This window comes from Ascidiella aspersa, chromosome 3 (genome assembly GCF_963924565.1).
Source record: "Ascidiella aspersa chromosome 3, kaAscAspe10.2, whole genome shotgun sequence".
In the NCBI taxonomy this organism is placed as follows: Eukaryota; Metazoa; Chordata; class Ascidiacea; order Phlebobranchia; family Ascidiidae; genus Ascidiella; species Ascidiella aspersa.
Genome location: NC_139449.1, coordinates 10,708,499 through 10,725,198, shown reverse-complemented (window position 1 = coordinate 10,725,198; position 16,700 = coordinate 10,708,499). Strand labels below are relative to the sequence as shown.

The following is a 16,700-nucleotide window of genomic DNA, read 5'->3' as shown; positions in this document are numbered from 1 at the left end:
GATCAGTGGCATACAATAGCAACATAAACTTACTAACAATGTTTAGAAATTGTGTTCTAATGCATTATCTTGATTCCAATAAAGTTGTCACTTGGAACGAGATTACTTCATAGAAATCAAATAGTGTTTGTTATATTTAATCCGAAATGAACAAACTATTGTGAAATTCAGTAAGAAATCAATCATATTTCATTTAATTATTGATTTTGCGTCACATAAAAGAGCAATCACGACAGATGTTTCAAACTTATAGCATTTTAATCGAATTTCACACCATAAGTCACTCCGAAAGCTACTAATTACTATGTTTATGCGTAATAGTTTATTTGTTTTGTTTAATAAAAAAGGTACCAACAACGAGAACAATAATTGAAATACATGATCTATTGTTTGCCATGCTTATTTTGAACGACACCAAAATTTGTTTAATTACAATGCTAGTGTTATAGACGGGTCAAAAGTTACATATTATTTCGTCTTAAGAAATTAATTCAAATAAAACCGTCATGCTTAAACTTCAATTTATTATAGCAAGATAATCTCCTTTAACAAATTGTTCTCGAAACCGCTGTCAAGCATGTGCGTCACCAATATTGTCACACCCTGTTTAATCGATAGACGCTTCCGACTTGTGGTTACCTGGTGTCGCCAAAGTTTTCACAATGGCTTAGCAACGGCCTTGGCAAGAAAATCTTGTTTTTGTTGGCGATGTGCAGATTCTTTCAATTGATATGGAAACGAATCCGTCGCCTCATATTGCCTCTAAAAGGCGAAGTTCCCGGTTATATTCATTCATTGTGACCACCCACACCCATAACTGCAAATAGATAACAATTCATCAGAATAGCAATAGTGCATGTAAAATCTAGACGCCGGCGCTTTGAACGCTCGCCATAGAATGTCACGAACCGCTTTTCCTCCGTCAACGACAATGATATTTCAGCGGTAAAGCATAAGCACGGCGAGTTTCAGTGTATAGTAAGCAATTTTCTCGGATAGAGGCTTCCTGATTTTGTTAGTAGTTTGTATCAACACAACTTATGTTTTTTGTGCGTTTTATTTCCTAAAATTGAAAGTTGTTTATATCGTTTCAATGAACATTAAAAAAAATATATTAGTTGGATAAACCAAAATAATTTAGCATGATAATGCTGAAAGATGTTTCTTGATTTGGGAATTATTAGGTTAGTATTTCTAAATTCCAGAAAACAAAGTTATATCGGCCTATATATTATCCTATTCTGAACTATAATCAGCTATAACAATTTAGCCTATTTTCTAAGTATTTGAAGCACGTTTTTTCAGTTTTGTTGCACTAAACGGTTGCCTTACGAATACCACGAGCGTCGTTTTACGAAAAGGTTCTAATTTGACTAAATAAAGCGTTCAAAAATGAAATCGCGGGGCAAAAAAGTGACATTTCACGAAAGTGGAAAGAGGGTGATTTGGGGCTTCGTGCAACAGGCAAAGCATATCGACCCGATTCGCGATTGAAAAGCGTCACGTAATCTTCGTTTGTGTGTCGGCTTTTGCGTTCCAACAGGCGATCGGTCGATCACGTGCAAAACCTATAGCGCAGATGAACGCGCACCAGCGGGAAAGCCGCATAATGCTGAAACGATTATTAAGACGGCTCTTAATCCGCTGCTAAGTTACGCGATCGAAAGCGCCCGATTTAAGAGGTAATCTCCCCACACACAAAGAACGCTATAGATTTAACAAAGGCAAACCAGTTAACAGTTCACTAAATTATTTATTGTCGGCACTTTGTAACCAAGCAGTACCACATGCGTTAAATTATCTATCATTGTCATGGCTATTTTGGTAGAAGAACAATCGATGTTCAATCGTAACGCCTTGAAGTGTATTGAACCATGTTTAGAAGATGACCGGTGATCGTCGATTGACGCTTCGCCGCTTAGTTGGTAAACACGGCGGTGCTCAGAAGAAAACCAAATAAACAAGACTCGCCGACGGTGGACATCTTTCTAAACGCGCGAGCCCTCAGCCAGTCGCAAAGACGATAAACAGCGAGCGAGCCGCGGTGCGCGCAGTTTGCCATACATGCAAGGACATGCGTTGTTCAAACAAGTCGAGCTGGCGGCCGGCCAACGCGCCACTCTGCCAGTTGGCACGTGGCCACACATCGACTGTCCAAAGTGATTAATGTTTGCGCCTGGCTCGGCTTGTAGGCTGTGAAAGTCAACATAGACGCTGGGCGGAACGGTGGTCCGGGGCACGACGGGTTCGCAAGGCCGTTACGGTAAACAAGTTACGCAAACTTTGTTTAACGCAGAAGCCAGGCGAGTCTTGGAATCGCGACGCGACGAAGCGGCATTTTTTGGGCCGAAGCACGGATTTGGCGCAGGGCAAAACCCTCAATTGATAACGGCTAACTGCAACTTTGTGTTGTGGCGAAAATTGCCGTTTGCGATGTTTGCCAGTTTCGCCGCATTCCAAGCGCCATGGGAATTACTCGAGTACGTCACAGCCTACGTCACATCGGAACACCGCAAATTCAAAAAAGCCGCACGCAAATGCCACCTTAAATCGAATTACGAAATCGTATTATACCGAAAGTAAATAAAGTAACCAAAGTTCATATTATGAAATTCGATATGTTCGACGTCACATAAATTGTTTCTTTCGAGACGAAACGTTGGCAAATTCGACTCGCGTAGGTTCCTTACTTATTCTTTATTTGCTATGGCTTTATGGCAAAACCTTCTTGCGTCAAAAGTTTGTATAACGTTTGCGCTTAAGGCGAACAACAGACGGATTAATAGCAGAGTTGTCAAAACGTTTACAACTATTTGTGTGCTGCGTACGACACAAAAATTTTAAACCGTTAGCTTTTGCGTCAAAAGCCCTTACGCAACGTCTGGCATGTCGTCTAAACTATACAGATCATAAGCTCGTTAATCGGGGTAAAATACCCTGTTCATACAAATTTCTCCTAAGCAAACGCCCCTGGTCTTAACCATGTATGATTACGTCATACGTGGGAAAACGTGAGAGCGTCGTGCTACAGAAGATCAAAGCCTTAGCACAAGCCCAGACGCGGGCTGGCTGTAAAAATGTTGCCGTGAAACACAATGCACGCCGACAAATTTCAGGGAGACAATCGTGAATCACAAAAGCGGCAAGGTTTATCCCGAAAATTGAAATGGGGGTGGGTTTCCTATTTTGATGACAGCCGACATGAGTGGACTTACCACCCGCATCCGACCTCGCCAATATATAAAGCACGCAGAGCGGCATTGGAAATCACAAGTCAGTTGCGCTCGTGGTTGCTGAGAATATAGCGCACTTACAGCCGATGGAGCGTTATGCTTCGTGGCTCTGCTAGGCGTAAAGCGCTATGCGTGAAAAAAACATCAGGCCTTACAAATGGCATGCTTGGCGATTGTAAATAAACTATACCAAATGTTATTGCGTTAAGCATTTATGTACGCAAAATAATATTATCTACAAAAAATGCGTATAATTAATTGCGTGTTCTATTTTAATATCGTGAATGTAAATTTGGGGATCTGACCCTGAATATTCCTCGCTTGGCATCATTAGGCGATAGGCGAAAGTGCAAATGGGGGATTCGGTCAATATTTACTGCTTAATGCGGCAGGCGCGTGGTCACAAGCAGATCAGCCGAACCAAAGCTGCAACATTATCTGCGGGAGCCGCGCGAGGGAAAAAAGCTGGGGTCACCCATTACTATACGCCGCTGTCTTTTAATGATTCCACGGCCACACTCCGGGAAAAAGGTTGCTCGCCGACCAGCTTTGAAAAGAGAACCAGGCCTTTCCTTTATCTCATATCGTCCCGTCGCAATCTCTGCAATGCCGAGGCAGGCATCACATCACAGGTAGACTGGATCAGAGCTAGCTTTGCTGTACCGATTGATCATGAGCTGACAATTACTAGGATTAGAAAGCATGGCTTTTAAGAATTTGCTGCGACGGCAAATGAAGGTTGTTGTCCGAGAGTGCGTATTAGCGCATGTAAGCTGTTAAGTGCAAATGAGCAATCGTTTAGGAAAATCGTGAAATCGAATTCGGTACCTACATGGAAAGATAGAAAGTTAATGTCGAGTGACCCGTGTCAAAAAGCGACGGGCAAAGAAACTCAGAAAGCAAAATTGTGATTAGCGACCGTTAATAGGCTACCCCGAGCCAGCACTGCTCCTTTCCGGCCGGTTAATTTGCCGAGGAGTGGTCGTGTTAGAGACGACTGGCCAGGATTTGCTCTGTAATTCGGGCGAACATTTTGATATTTGCGAGCGCACAACCCATTATTATAGCGTTGCGAGTTTAGGAAACCCGGTGGCCGTGGTCTGGCTGTGTCGGAATCAAGCCAATATGATGTGTGCGCCATTTGGATTGCTACACTACCCGAGCTACCGAGAGGTCATCGAGCTAAACCTTATGTGTTTACTGAAGCTATGACAGAAAACAACATAGAAATTCAAGTAGGCCTACTAGCGTTATGGCAGAAATCAAAATAGTGATTTGAGTACTACTAGAGTTATGACAGAAAATAACACAGTGATTTGTTTCCAAGTGTTTTGACAGAAATTGAATAGTATACAATGCTTATTTTTTATGTTGGTGAAGCGATGTAAGTGCTAACTGTGTCTTTCTAATTTTCTAGGGAAGCAGCAAGCGATTGAATTTGTTTTGATTAAACATTCGGCGAATGCCAAAACTGCCGCTGCTGATAAGAGGACACGCAAGAAGGCACCACACACGCCACACAACAAAGATATTGGCTTATTGAAGCACGCGGTCAAGTTCATTGCAGCGATAAGGCGCGCGCGAGCGTCGACCGCACGATTGAAGACGCCGCCTTCTTTCTAATCGTCATCCAGCTGGGCTCAAAATCGCCAGGCAGTCGACTGTGCCACTTCATTCAGCGACGCACAACGCGCAGCGAAGACCTAAGTTTCCTATCAAATCGATTTCATTTTTCATAAACAGACAGCCGAGCAGAGTATCTGCCGCGAGGAATATGTCACTCATTACCGATACATCGTTAAGTGCAAGTCCATCAGGCGCCATCAGCTCGCTACTGTTGGCGGTCTTAGCGCGAGCAAGAAGGATTACTGGAGTCGAGAAAGCCAAGGCCGGGCAAGAGTCGTATTCTTTGCCAGGAGCCGTGCCCAGAATTCCCGCGAGTCAAGTCAGCTCCCTGCCGCTCGACCAGTTAAGTTCGGCTCGTAGAAAGAAGGAACGCGGACACTTATCCCGAAATGGATACAAGACAGCACAAAGCGAAAGAATGCAACAACCTATTATTGCCGAATCGATGCCGATGGTACACGACAGGTTACCTGATGCGTCAGCGTGGCAATCTATCGACGAAAGGCTGCAAAAACTTGAAGACGACAGCAGCGACAAAACCCCCCAAATTAGCGATCGAACGGCAAGCGTCCATTTGCCAGTTGCACCTGCATATTCTTCAAGTCTCTCAGCCCCCGCCCCCCTGTCCTTCAGCGATAGTTCAAGAAGGAAAAGAAACGCCGGTATTGCCCCCCAACTCGAAGGGGTACTAAGAAGACGGCAGCTTTACTGCAGCACCGGATTTCACATACAAATCTTTAAAAACGGGCGTGTTGCGGGCACTCGAAAAGACCACGACTTAAACGGTGAGTTTGCGTTGTATTTTTGAAGGAATTTAAATCCAACATTGTAGATGCCGCAAGATGTAATATGTTTCTACGTTATCCTTGCGTAAAAACATGTGGTGTTGTTGTGCATCGACTGCCCTTTGGCGCTTCTCGGTAAAGATGTAGCCAAATTAATTGCGCAGCCTTTGTTCGTCGTGAACGGGGCGCCACGCTTTATTATTCGCGTTGCACAAAGGGGTCGCTTGTCACATTGTCTGACGCGGCGCCGCGCAACGTGATGTGTACCTATAAAACCGGCCGCGATTTGCACAGCCGTAACTGCGGCACCCGGCGTCCGCATTAACGCTCGTTGGCGCGCCTTGCCGGCAGATTTTCGCCTATAATGACCCCGATTTGGCAAGTTTATTTCTTAGCGCCCTATATCCAGCAGGTAGCATGCGCTAATACGGGCCAGATGCGGTCGACATTACTGTCTTGATGCAGCGGCGGTCGTTATAGACGGCGCTCGACTGTGAGCGTTCGCGACTCGGATGAAGCGGATCGGATAACATCAAATATTTTATCCGCGAAATACAAGCGTCGTTTGTGAGAAAATTGTGCCAGGGTATCAACGCGTGCATCGTGTCGTTACAAGGCGCGCCGCGTCGGGCCGCTTGCACACATTTGGGAATCGTGGGAAACGTCGATAGACGCGATCACTCCTCGAAGTCGAGCGACGATGTAAGATGATAGATCGCGCCTCGCCGTTCCCAATAGCCCCATAGGTCAAGTGAAGGAATAAAGAGAATGTTATTGCGTGTGACGGGAATCGAATAAGGCGCCCGGGCGAATGGCCGACGTTTTCCGGTGTCTCTGGCCGGTGAGACAGAGCAAAAAATGGGCAGCTTTCCACCAGATGTGGCACGCGCGTTCGCGACTTAAAAAACGACTGAAAAGAACAGGTTCGATATTGAAAGGCGCCCACGTCACGGCGCGAGCGCACAAAACAGCAAATTACCAGTCTCGGGAGGCGCAAATAAGCTGCTAAATGGCGACAAATTAGTGACACCGCCCCGCGGCCGAAACCATTCAGCGCACCGGCCTTTTGAGCGCGCAACAGTAGCAGTAGTCCCCGATCGACGACAAGTCGCGCTAATTGCAACAAATAACTGCAGGTGATTAGCCGCATTCGAGTAGGGCGAGCGAGTATTTTCGCCCTTTTGTTCATTAACTGCTGAACGAAAGTGGTGCTGACCGCTCAGGGCGCTCGTTTCGACGCGTACACCTTGAAACAAGCAGAGACAACACACGCCCGCGTTCGCCCCAGCAGCACGCACTCATTACGAGCCATTAACGGCCTACGCCTCACGCTGTCTCCAGCAACGCTGGCAAGCTGGACATCGCGCGTCCACGCCGCCTGTAGAACGCCAACCCGCCTGCTTTTGACTACGGGATATCGCGAGTGGCGTGCTGGCAGCGCGAAGGAGGGTACTTTCGCCCAAGGCCGACCCGCTGGACGCCAGCATTCGCGTAACCCAACAAACAACGAACGAGCGCTCGTGAGAAAATTCGCCAGTCGCGCGTTTGGCGATAAAGGGCAGAGATGCGACGATATATTTGGCTTCTTCGCGCCGCGCTCGCCTCTACAAACGCCCCGCATACCTCTGTATTACATTCCACAAGTCGTGTTCGCGCTGTTCGTTGCCCTAGCGGCGCCCCGCTGTTTGTGTTTGTGGCGGTTTGATTGAATTCGCGCCAGCATGTACGCGTTGACGTCACGGAAGATCTGATTTCGCTTGAAATTTTGTTGTTTTAACGTTTGTTTACCTATTTTCCCTCTAGCTATCCTGGAATACATTTCGGTGGGCGTCGGTCTGGTGCGCATCAGAGGAGTGGTCAGCGGCCTTTACCTCGCCATGGACAGCAGGGGAAGACTTTACGGATCGGTGAGTTGGCTTCGTTTGCGGCTGTACCAAAATGCCATTTTAAGAATTCTTAATTGTAAATCGAAAATCTAGTTTTGCGAATTGTCAACACAGCAATTTTTCAAGAGTTAGCGAAATGTTACACATTCTTTCCGGGCTGGTTTTCAAGTTTGTTATTGACTGCTAAGTTTCGCCGCCAAACCAAAGTTCTAATAGTCTTCGGCTCAATGACACTCGAATCTCAGAAGGCGTTTGTCTGAAACTCGCCAAACGATTACCTTCGCTCTGTTTGCTTAATCGTCGCGACACAATGCGGGATGAGCTTGTGCGATTAACGGTCCCACGCGCTTACAAGTGTTCGACGGCGGCAGCAGCCAGTGTTGCAATTTCGTGCCACCGATTGAAACGCGACACTCAAGTCGAGCCATCTCTCCGTTCGCACCCAATCGCCCCGTTCCTTGCCTTTCCCACGAAGGGCCTTTGCCGAACAATGATCAAGCCCGCGGTAAGCAGGCGAATCTCCCTTGCAAGGGTCGAGAGGGCCAAAGGGTGCTTGAGTTTTATAGGGTCTGTCGTTAATGCGTCTTCTGCAGTCGAAACGCGCTATAGTCGGATACAAGCCGGCGCCACTGTCGGGCAGCAGAGTTAACACTTTGTCTTTGTTTTTTTTTCTGCAGAAAAACGGCCAGTGCCGCGACTGCGTGTTCCGCGAGACCCTGCAAGAGAACTGGTACAACACTTACTCGTCGATGCTGCACACAAACCGGGCCGGTAGCCGTCCATGTTTGGTGTCCCTTGAACGCAAGCACAGGACGCGACAGGGATGCAGGACCAACGACAATCACCGCTTCACTCACTTTCTGCCGCGCGCTGTGGACCCCGACAAGGTCCCCAGTCTGTACAGGGGTATTCTGTCGTGATGTGGTAGCCCTGTGCGCAGCCCACACTGCCGAAACCCCCATCGGGTTGTTGCCACCGCGACGAGAGTCGACAAGGGGAAAGCGAGGAAAGGAAAGAGTTGAGAGGCGAGGAAGAGAGTTCAGTCTGCCCGTGGAGAATCAAGCTGACAACATATTCAGTGTTACTCTGGCGCAAAGCAAATGCGCTCGTATAGTCCCGAGCAAGCACATCCGCCGCAACGTGCTGAACAAGGTTGGACGACGAACCGCTGCGAATAGTTTGCCCACCACCGACCCGGCCACATCCAGGCCAGAGATCTTCAATCGCCCACCATTGTTTATAAGATTTGCGAAGCACGATGTACGTGCGCCGGCTAGCGTTATTTTGTTCGTTGCGCTTTGCCTTGCTCTTTTTTAGTCTCTCGGTGCCACAACGTAACCTCTAGCTCCGTTCGCGGCCTGTTCTTATGCTGGTGTGCACCAATGCTCACGGGCACAATACACAGATTAGTTAGACCGCACCACGTTATCTCATGCAGCTTTGCTCGTCTCGTCAAAGCAAATGAATAACTAAGGTGGAAGGCTTTTCGCTGCACCAAATTCCGCTAAACAGACAGACTCGAGTTCGAGCAAGCAAACTTTTTTTTTTAACGTCACCGTTCGTTTTTGCGCCGCAAACTTTTCTCATTGCGTGGGCTTGATAACTGTTTACGTGCGAAACTCACTTTGCCAACGTATTTGCCAAAATCTGTGTACTACTAAGAAAAGCATTCCATTGCACTTCTATTTCGCCCTCCTGCGCTCTGTTTTTTGACCCAGCTGTTGATACGCCCGTTATTTATTGCTTTTATTTATCAACGGCAACGCTGTCGTCGCCCTAGATTCAACGACGATCCACCAACCTTATACTATTCAATACCACAGCCTAGTTCGTGACCATGCCCCCTGAAATAGTTTCTGCTTAATGCTGCTGCTTCAATTGTTGTATTTTCAATTACGTTCTTGTTGTACGTTGCTGTTCTAAGTCTAAACGTCAGACTTTTTTTTAAACGCGCGCGCTTTTACGTTTTATTAAGATATTTATAAGGTATATTTAAGCCTAATGTTTTTTATGCAGTAAAAATACAACAAACTCACTGAATATGTATATCTTTTGTTGTAAGGACTGTGATCAGCTAATGTTACCAGTACAGCTTTCAAAAAATTCAAGTCGGGGGCTAAAAATCGATTTTTTAGCTATTAAGGTAAACCTGTCAGTCAATCAAAATATCCTCAATTACGTTTTTGAACGTATACTTCCATATTACAATACCAACTCGAGCACTGATTTGGTAGATTTGATGATTATCGTCCCTCTAATCAGGTTGCAGTCTATCACCGTAGCAAATTAAGAATGTCATCATGTAATCCTGTAGATCGCAAACAAACACCAGATTGCAAATCACAACATTAACTATAAACAAATGGATTGTAAAAACAGCGCGTTGCTATTCGCTAAAAAAAGTTGAAAAAGCCACGTACAAAGAAAGTTAGTTTTATTCGAATTAAATTACCTTTATGTTTTTAAAACTAAATAGTAAAGAGTAAGGGTTTTTGAAATTATTGATGAAAATTTAAAGGCTTTATGTAGGCCTACGTTGTAAACGGAAAAAAAATATTTAAAACGATTCAGTTGACCGTTCAACTATTGTCAGACCAAGTATGGCCTAAAGTGAAACAATTCTTGAAACTAAAAAACTCCATGCACTTTAAGTATAGCTACGGTTTAGTAATTTTTTCTAACTGTAGTTTTTGGGTGATCAAAAGTGTCGGGATAAGGTCTCGATGAGTTCATTTTTAAAATAATGTTTCCTGATACTAAAAAATATTATGGAAAAATGAAGATAGTAGTAGGGTTTATATATCAGAATACACGGGAAGACCTTGTGGTCAAAACAGTTGACTTACAAATGTATACAAAAACTCGACTGTGATGAGTGACGAGTATCGCACAACTGCCACTCAGTTGACCGAGAAAATCGTTTAACTTATTCGATAAAATGTTGCAATTTTTACAATAAATTTGCTTGCACGACTCCAACATTATTTAAATCTCACTTTTACTGTCAAAACATTATTTCACTCAACCCTTTAATTGTAGGCAAAAGACGTTTTCCCGCGCCGGATACGTATTTTTTAAAGAAATGATTAAAGGTAGTAAAATTATACTTTGTATCTGCCCCGTCCTAAACAAAAATATAGCATGGCCTAAACAGGGACTCATTTTAGGCTATATAGTTCCACCGTAAACCGATTTGCTGACCAAAAAAGTAATAACGGCAAAAACCACCAATAAAAAAGATGCAGCGATGGTTTATAGTTCAAGTACGTTTTTCTATTGTACGTTTTTCTTTACAAGGCGATGACCTATACCTTCGTGTAATATATAATTGAAAGGTGACATTAATATAATAATAATGACTAGCGTTCGACTAACCTTAGCAGACAACCTTTAGCAATAAAGACAAAATTCAATATACGCGATAGAGAAATTTACGTGGGGACGCTCTAATTGGAACGAGGAGTGCTGGACGTCGATGATAAAGAAGCAAAATGATACCTTGGACCAATCGACGTTGTAAGCGACGCTCGATGAACGGAAGTGAGTGTGAATATTGAATTACCTTTACCGTCGCGCCATTCGTTTTTTCGTCACCGTACGCACGTAGCCGTACAGACGTAGCTACGCCACGCAAGACCAGTCCGACGATATGACGTCACAAAGGAACATGAGCGAACCAGATCTAAACGGGACGAATATTCAATTTCTTTGGCCTCGGATAATTTCCTGCAATTTTGTCGCGCCCTTCAAACAATACACGCGCCGTGGGATGGTGAATGGCAGCGTCCATCGTCGAGCCGGCCACAGGTGCCTCGTCGCAGGAACAGTAGTCGGTGTACATGAGCCGATATCAATGACTGAGAAAGCCCGACCGAGGATCGTTGGAAGAACAGGTGCGATGAGACACACGACGTCACCCTTTGTCCCACGTTTATTAACTCGACGTTGGAATGCGAGCGATTTTCGAACCTTCTAGGACACGGTTCGTTAACTGGAGAGGGCGTGCTTATAGGATTAACAGGGGGCAGCATGCACTTTTGGCCCTTTAACGATTACTTATAGTATCGACTTGATGACCGACTAATTTATGGCGTTTTTTATTTGTGATTTATATACAGTAGTATCACTGTCCCGAATCAGTTTTAATTGTTTTCAGGCACGCAATTTGTAAGATTTGTTATTTATTAGTTTGCTTTTATGCTGGACAGGACAACAAGCTTGATGTTTTCATTGCTAAAAACACCAAGCTTTCCATAAATATCTAGAAAACAAATGTAACACTGTTCACCCCGTTAAATTAACTCACTTTCCAGAAAGTAATTATTCTAAAGTGCTACTGTGTAATTCTTCGATATTGCCCAAATAATGCACGACAACAAAGTAAATTTGGCGTTTCAAACGCAACTGACAGCGTTAATTAAAACAATGTCCATCTTTTTTGGTAGAAAATTAGTTAGGTTTAAATTTTCATTTGCCCATGCATTTGGTGTATGTTTTTGCCGAAGATTAACTGTATACACGATTTGTAGGCCTACATTGACAAGTTTAAATGCAACATGTTAAGATGGTCTTTGTGTGTCTTTATTTTTGATTTACCTCAGACCGCTGGTAAATCTTCCATTGAATGCAAGATGGTCTGTATCTTAAAATTGCCAACAATATAATGAGTCTTGTCATCCCTAGCCGTACAGTTTCGCTCCGTTTCTGGTTACAGTCGTAATTTACTCACTTACGCCGCTTAGCTACCAACCAACAGGAAAAGAGTGCTTTTAAATCTTTGTTTTTTTTTTAGCCAAAACGTGCCACTCTTACCACGGAACTCTCAACAATAAAAAGTTTTTGCTAACGAAGTATATGTAGGCCTAAACGTTTTTTTTTATTGCGCTTTTCGTGAATAATTTGCGGGTTTCAAAGATGACATAGCATCGACAGTAAATTAGCCTTATTCAAATTAATTCAAACAAAAATGGATAAACAACTAAATACATGAATTTCCACGTAAGTTTTCATGTTATAACTTTTCTTTGTGACCAAGGATCCTCGTTTGACAAGCTATATTTTTAAACAAGCGAATTTAATAACAGTTACAAATTTTTTTACATGGCCATAACGTAAGTATCACCGCTCCAAGTTCAACCAAGAATTTTAATAAGATAAACGCACTATTTTTTTGCTTTACCACAGTTTTACAGGGAACTTTTTGCGCGCCTCGGATCAAACAACTGGAGCGTCCGTAGACTTGGTCGACTTCATCTCTGCAATGGCTAGCAAGTTGCCAAAGAAGATGCAAGAGGCCTGGTTGTTGGAAGCACAAGACAAGGCGAGTAGAGTGGCTCTGTTTGCTGACTTTTCTAAATTTGGTATTGAACGAAGCAGAAAAGCGAATCCGGTTTTTGGAAAATATATTTTTTCGGAAACCAAAAAAAAAAACCTTCTGGAATTCCAGAGAGACAGAAGGTTTAGCTTGCAACAGTCAATCGAAGTTGGCTCACAAGTAAACAACACAGGAGTGCTTGTGCTGCGGCTAAGGACAACGTCTGAATAAATGCGGCGACTTCAAGCACAAGCCACAACGCGATTGCAGAAACTTAGTGTGCAAACAAAATTTAGTTATAAAAGCTTTTATCAAAATCATAATAAAAAATGCTGCTTGGTGCCAACGGCGTATGTTGAAGAGGGGTAACACAGCTCAAAAAATCACAACCTGCTTAAAAATCACGAATGGAAAAAAACGCCCTATTAAACACCAACAGAAAAATGGAATCTTTCAGTGTTGTGTCTATAATTTTTTTTTTAACTATGCCATGTCCGATTTTCACCAGGCTATCCGCCATTTTCTCTAATGTATTTAAACTAAGTTTAAAGTTCCAGTTACTCGAACATAAAACTAAGGTCGGGAGGTACGGGACCCATGGAACGCGAGGACCAATGGAACGCTAGAATATTGCGCCACCTGTTGGCGAAACTGAATCAAATTTAGGTTGTGGTAATAAGATTTTCTGAATTAAACTTTTTCTAAAAAGTTTACAGCGTGCTTTGGAAAATGGTTGATTTATTACAATTTTTCACTTTTATAGGAAAGCGTACTTGTTAGCTTGATAACCTTAAGGTGCTTTGATAGTCTTTAGTTAATTGTAAAGCAGTTGATTTGTTGTGAAAAAAACTGGGGTGAGTAATGCTGAAGTGCATTAATACACAATTATTGTTGTAAAAATAGTGGCATAAGAAAATATATATACAAGAATGAAATAAAAAAACATGAAAACAAGCACAAAATGCGGAAAGGTTTTTTTGTGGCAGAATTTGCAACCCTGGTTTATTATATCAATTTAGTTTTTTTTAAATTTTGTTAGGACAAATCTCCATCAGGGCTTTTTCTTCTTCAAGAGAATATACCAACAAAACGCAGACAATATTGTAATTTTTATGGAAAATAATGAACAAGACCTAGAAGACGGCTTAAATGCTTACCCGTATGGTCGCCATTGGTTCTTTTTTACCTTTTCTTGGTGTGGTGTCAAATTCTTCTCGTAGCGATATAATGTTTCTATCGGAACTCCATAAGCTTTAGCTGCATCCCGGAAACTCAATTTCTTTGACAATATATCACTGAGAGCCTTATTAAGGTTGTCCTTAGTTCGCCTCCGGCCAAACAAATTAAGCCGATTCCCGAATCCGGCCATGACTATAGAGAACTAAATGCAGTGGATATTCAGCAATCCACTTACAGGGGTATCATATAACTCGGTCATGTTCAAATGGCGGATCGCGATCCGGTTCCGGATCTTTTCAACTATTTGTGCGGATCTTCTAATGTAGTCTTGAAAACATAAACTTTCTACAGTGTCTTATGTGAATACCTATTGTCAGTGTTGATGAATTTTGTAAAATGTCAAGCATAGAACGATACTCCCAAATGCTAATCTTGGTGAGCGTTTGAGGAAATCAGTTAGCGACAGAAAGCCCCAATTCGATGCTATTGTAAGACCTGAAGTCTAAGCCAGGGGTCGGCGGCCTACGGCCCGCGGGCCGGATGCGTACCGCTAATTTAATTCATTCGGTCCGCCGCCTCTTTGACAAACTAGATACGAGTCCATTTCAAATACTTTTTGACTAATTCAACCAAAAGAAAACGTAAGTGCGAAAAATTTTCGCGCTTCGCGCGAATGATCTTAGTGCACCCAGTTTGTTTGCGTTTTGATGCTGTCTTGTGAACTATATAAACGCTTCGTTGCCGTTAACGGAACGTATTCAAAAATATTGGACATATATTTTTTAACTTTTTTTATTTTCGACAATGCAATAGAAACTTGCAACAAATTTAAAAGAAATGTCGGTATACGTAAAAAATCGCGCTCGCTTCGCTCGCCACGTGCGCCCTGACTTAGAAAGGTTAACAAGCACTAAGCAAGATTAACTATTAAAGCTATCGCCTTTCTTTAAAGTAGTTTTATTCCACTTTTAATTGGGAGTATGGATGACGACGTTTGGGCTCGAATTTTGAACCAAACAAACGCCCTTTTCGCGATTTGCGCCAACATTTTACTGCCTCCTTAAACGTACTTAACGTGAAAAAAAACGAGGTACGCATGATTAAAAGTTGTTCTACCATTTTAATAACAGAATTCTCAGTTAAATTTTTGTGCTTTCTGAGTTTGGTGTTGGCCCGCAACTAGAAAAAGGTTGCCGACCCCTGGTATAAATCAACTCATCCCTTTTCTCACGGAAACAATCTTGGTGCTGTAGCACACTTCACTTTTGACTCTTACAAAGTTATCAATATGTTGTAGGGTACATTTACATAAATAAAGCACCATTAAAATTAAAGCGTGTCTGATATGTTTGCTATTCGCATTTGGTGGATCATCTTGTTGTCAGGTTTGACTGTGGTGGATCATGGCAGAAATCATTCGAACACCCCTGATATAACTCATCCACTCACAATACATGGTTGGAAAATATACACCCTATAGGCCTACCATTCCGCCCTTCCAATTTACAGTTCAGGCCATATTATTTTCAAAATTTGGTAATGCGCATGCGCACGTCGGACTCGGGTAGTTCTACGTGGTCTTACTCGAGTCCGGAGTCCGACTCCGCAGCCCGTAATTGTCGTTTTCTAGCTCATGAGCTGTTACATCATACGACATGTCATAGTTATCCAAAGTTTCTCTTGAGAGATGTATACAGTGCATTCGCAAGTTTTGTTAGGCGTGGGAATTTAATAGTTAAAACCGTAATGTGTTTTCATTACTTTTAATCAAGCAGCTGCAAAAGTTTCCCCTTTCCAGAACTATTTTGTCCCCGCATCTAATAGCTGTGTATCTGTGTAGTCTAGGTGCCAAACTACAAAGGCGAAGTTTGTATAAAGCTCGAGCCAACAATGCCTGCTCTGTTATAAGCTAACTCTATGACAATTTCAGAGCGTTACTTTTATTATAGCCTAACCAAATACGTTTCCACTAATTTATGCGTCTATATTTTCAGCTGCCTGTAATGCGGCTACAGTTAAATACAATTTTTCACAGAAAAATATTAAAAAATAGTGCATCATAAAAAAAACGAAGATTGTGAAACGCATTCAACAGTTTCAAATTAAAAGTATTGTGTGATAGCAATGTTGAATGAGGCGAAATACGAAATCACAATAAAGGGATAAGGCACCATCCATTTACGTAGAAATGTAACACTTATTGATTTAAACCACATAAATTAGCATAAACTACAAACGATATGGAATGCAGCAAAAAATATTTCAAAAATGTTTGTTTTGCTAATTTGTGATACTGAGTATGTATCAAGTTCCATCGTAAATACAAGTCAAAAAATTAATAAATACCCATGAAATCATATCACTTGAGCGCGGGACCGACAATTGTAGAACAAACTTAGTGTCGGCGAAATATATAGGATAACAAAATGATTCGGAAGCAAGCTGTTAAAAGTTCAGGCTAAAATCAATAACTAAACGTCAGTACCAAAAAACTGCAATGGTTCATTTCTCCAATAATGATAAAACTTATGTGCAAAAACATCATATGGTGTGTATACTGGTTACCATTCAAAAGTCACACCTTCTAGTTTACGCAATTAACCACACGAAGATGATATAAGTAAGTATATATATAGTTTTAATAATTAAGGCGATTTTCAAATTGAAAAAATTCCTT

At 42.6% G+C, this 16,700-nt stretch overlaps 1 protein-coding gene across 1 annotated transcript; it reads left to right on the top strand.

The window, feature by feature from the left end:
- The first annotated feature begins 4,656 nt into the window (after nt 1-4,656).
- Nucleotides 4,657-9,478, top strand: LOC146159928 (uncharacterized). Its single transcript, XM_083384584.1, has 3 exons — nt 4,657-5,644; nt 7,448-7,551; nt 8,208-9,478. Exons 1-3 carry the CDS (start codon nt 5,008-5,010, stop codon nt 8,448-8,450), a joined length of 984 nt encoding a protein of 327 aa, XP_083240710.1. The 5' UTR covers nt 4,657-5,007; the 3' UTR covers nt 8,451-9,478.
- The last annotated feature ends 7,222 nt before the right edge of the window (nt 9,479-16,700 follow it).

Bases quoted from the DNA above. Each gene is read 5' to 3' on its own strand.
- LOC146159928 (XM_083384584.1), top strand. From the start codon at position 5,008: ATGTCACTCATTACCGATACATCGTTAAGTGCAAGTCCATCAGGCGCC. The intron at 5,645-7,447 runs GTGAGTTTGCGT...TTTTCCCTCTAG, and splicing joins AAAAGACCACGACTTAAACG to CTATCCTGGAATACATTTCG. The intron at 7,552-8,207 runs GTGAGTTGGCTT...TTTTTTCTGCAG, and splicing joins GGGGAAGACTTTACGGATCG to AAAAACGGCCAGTGCCGCGA.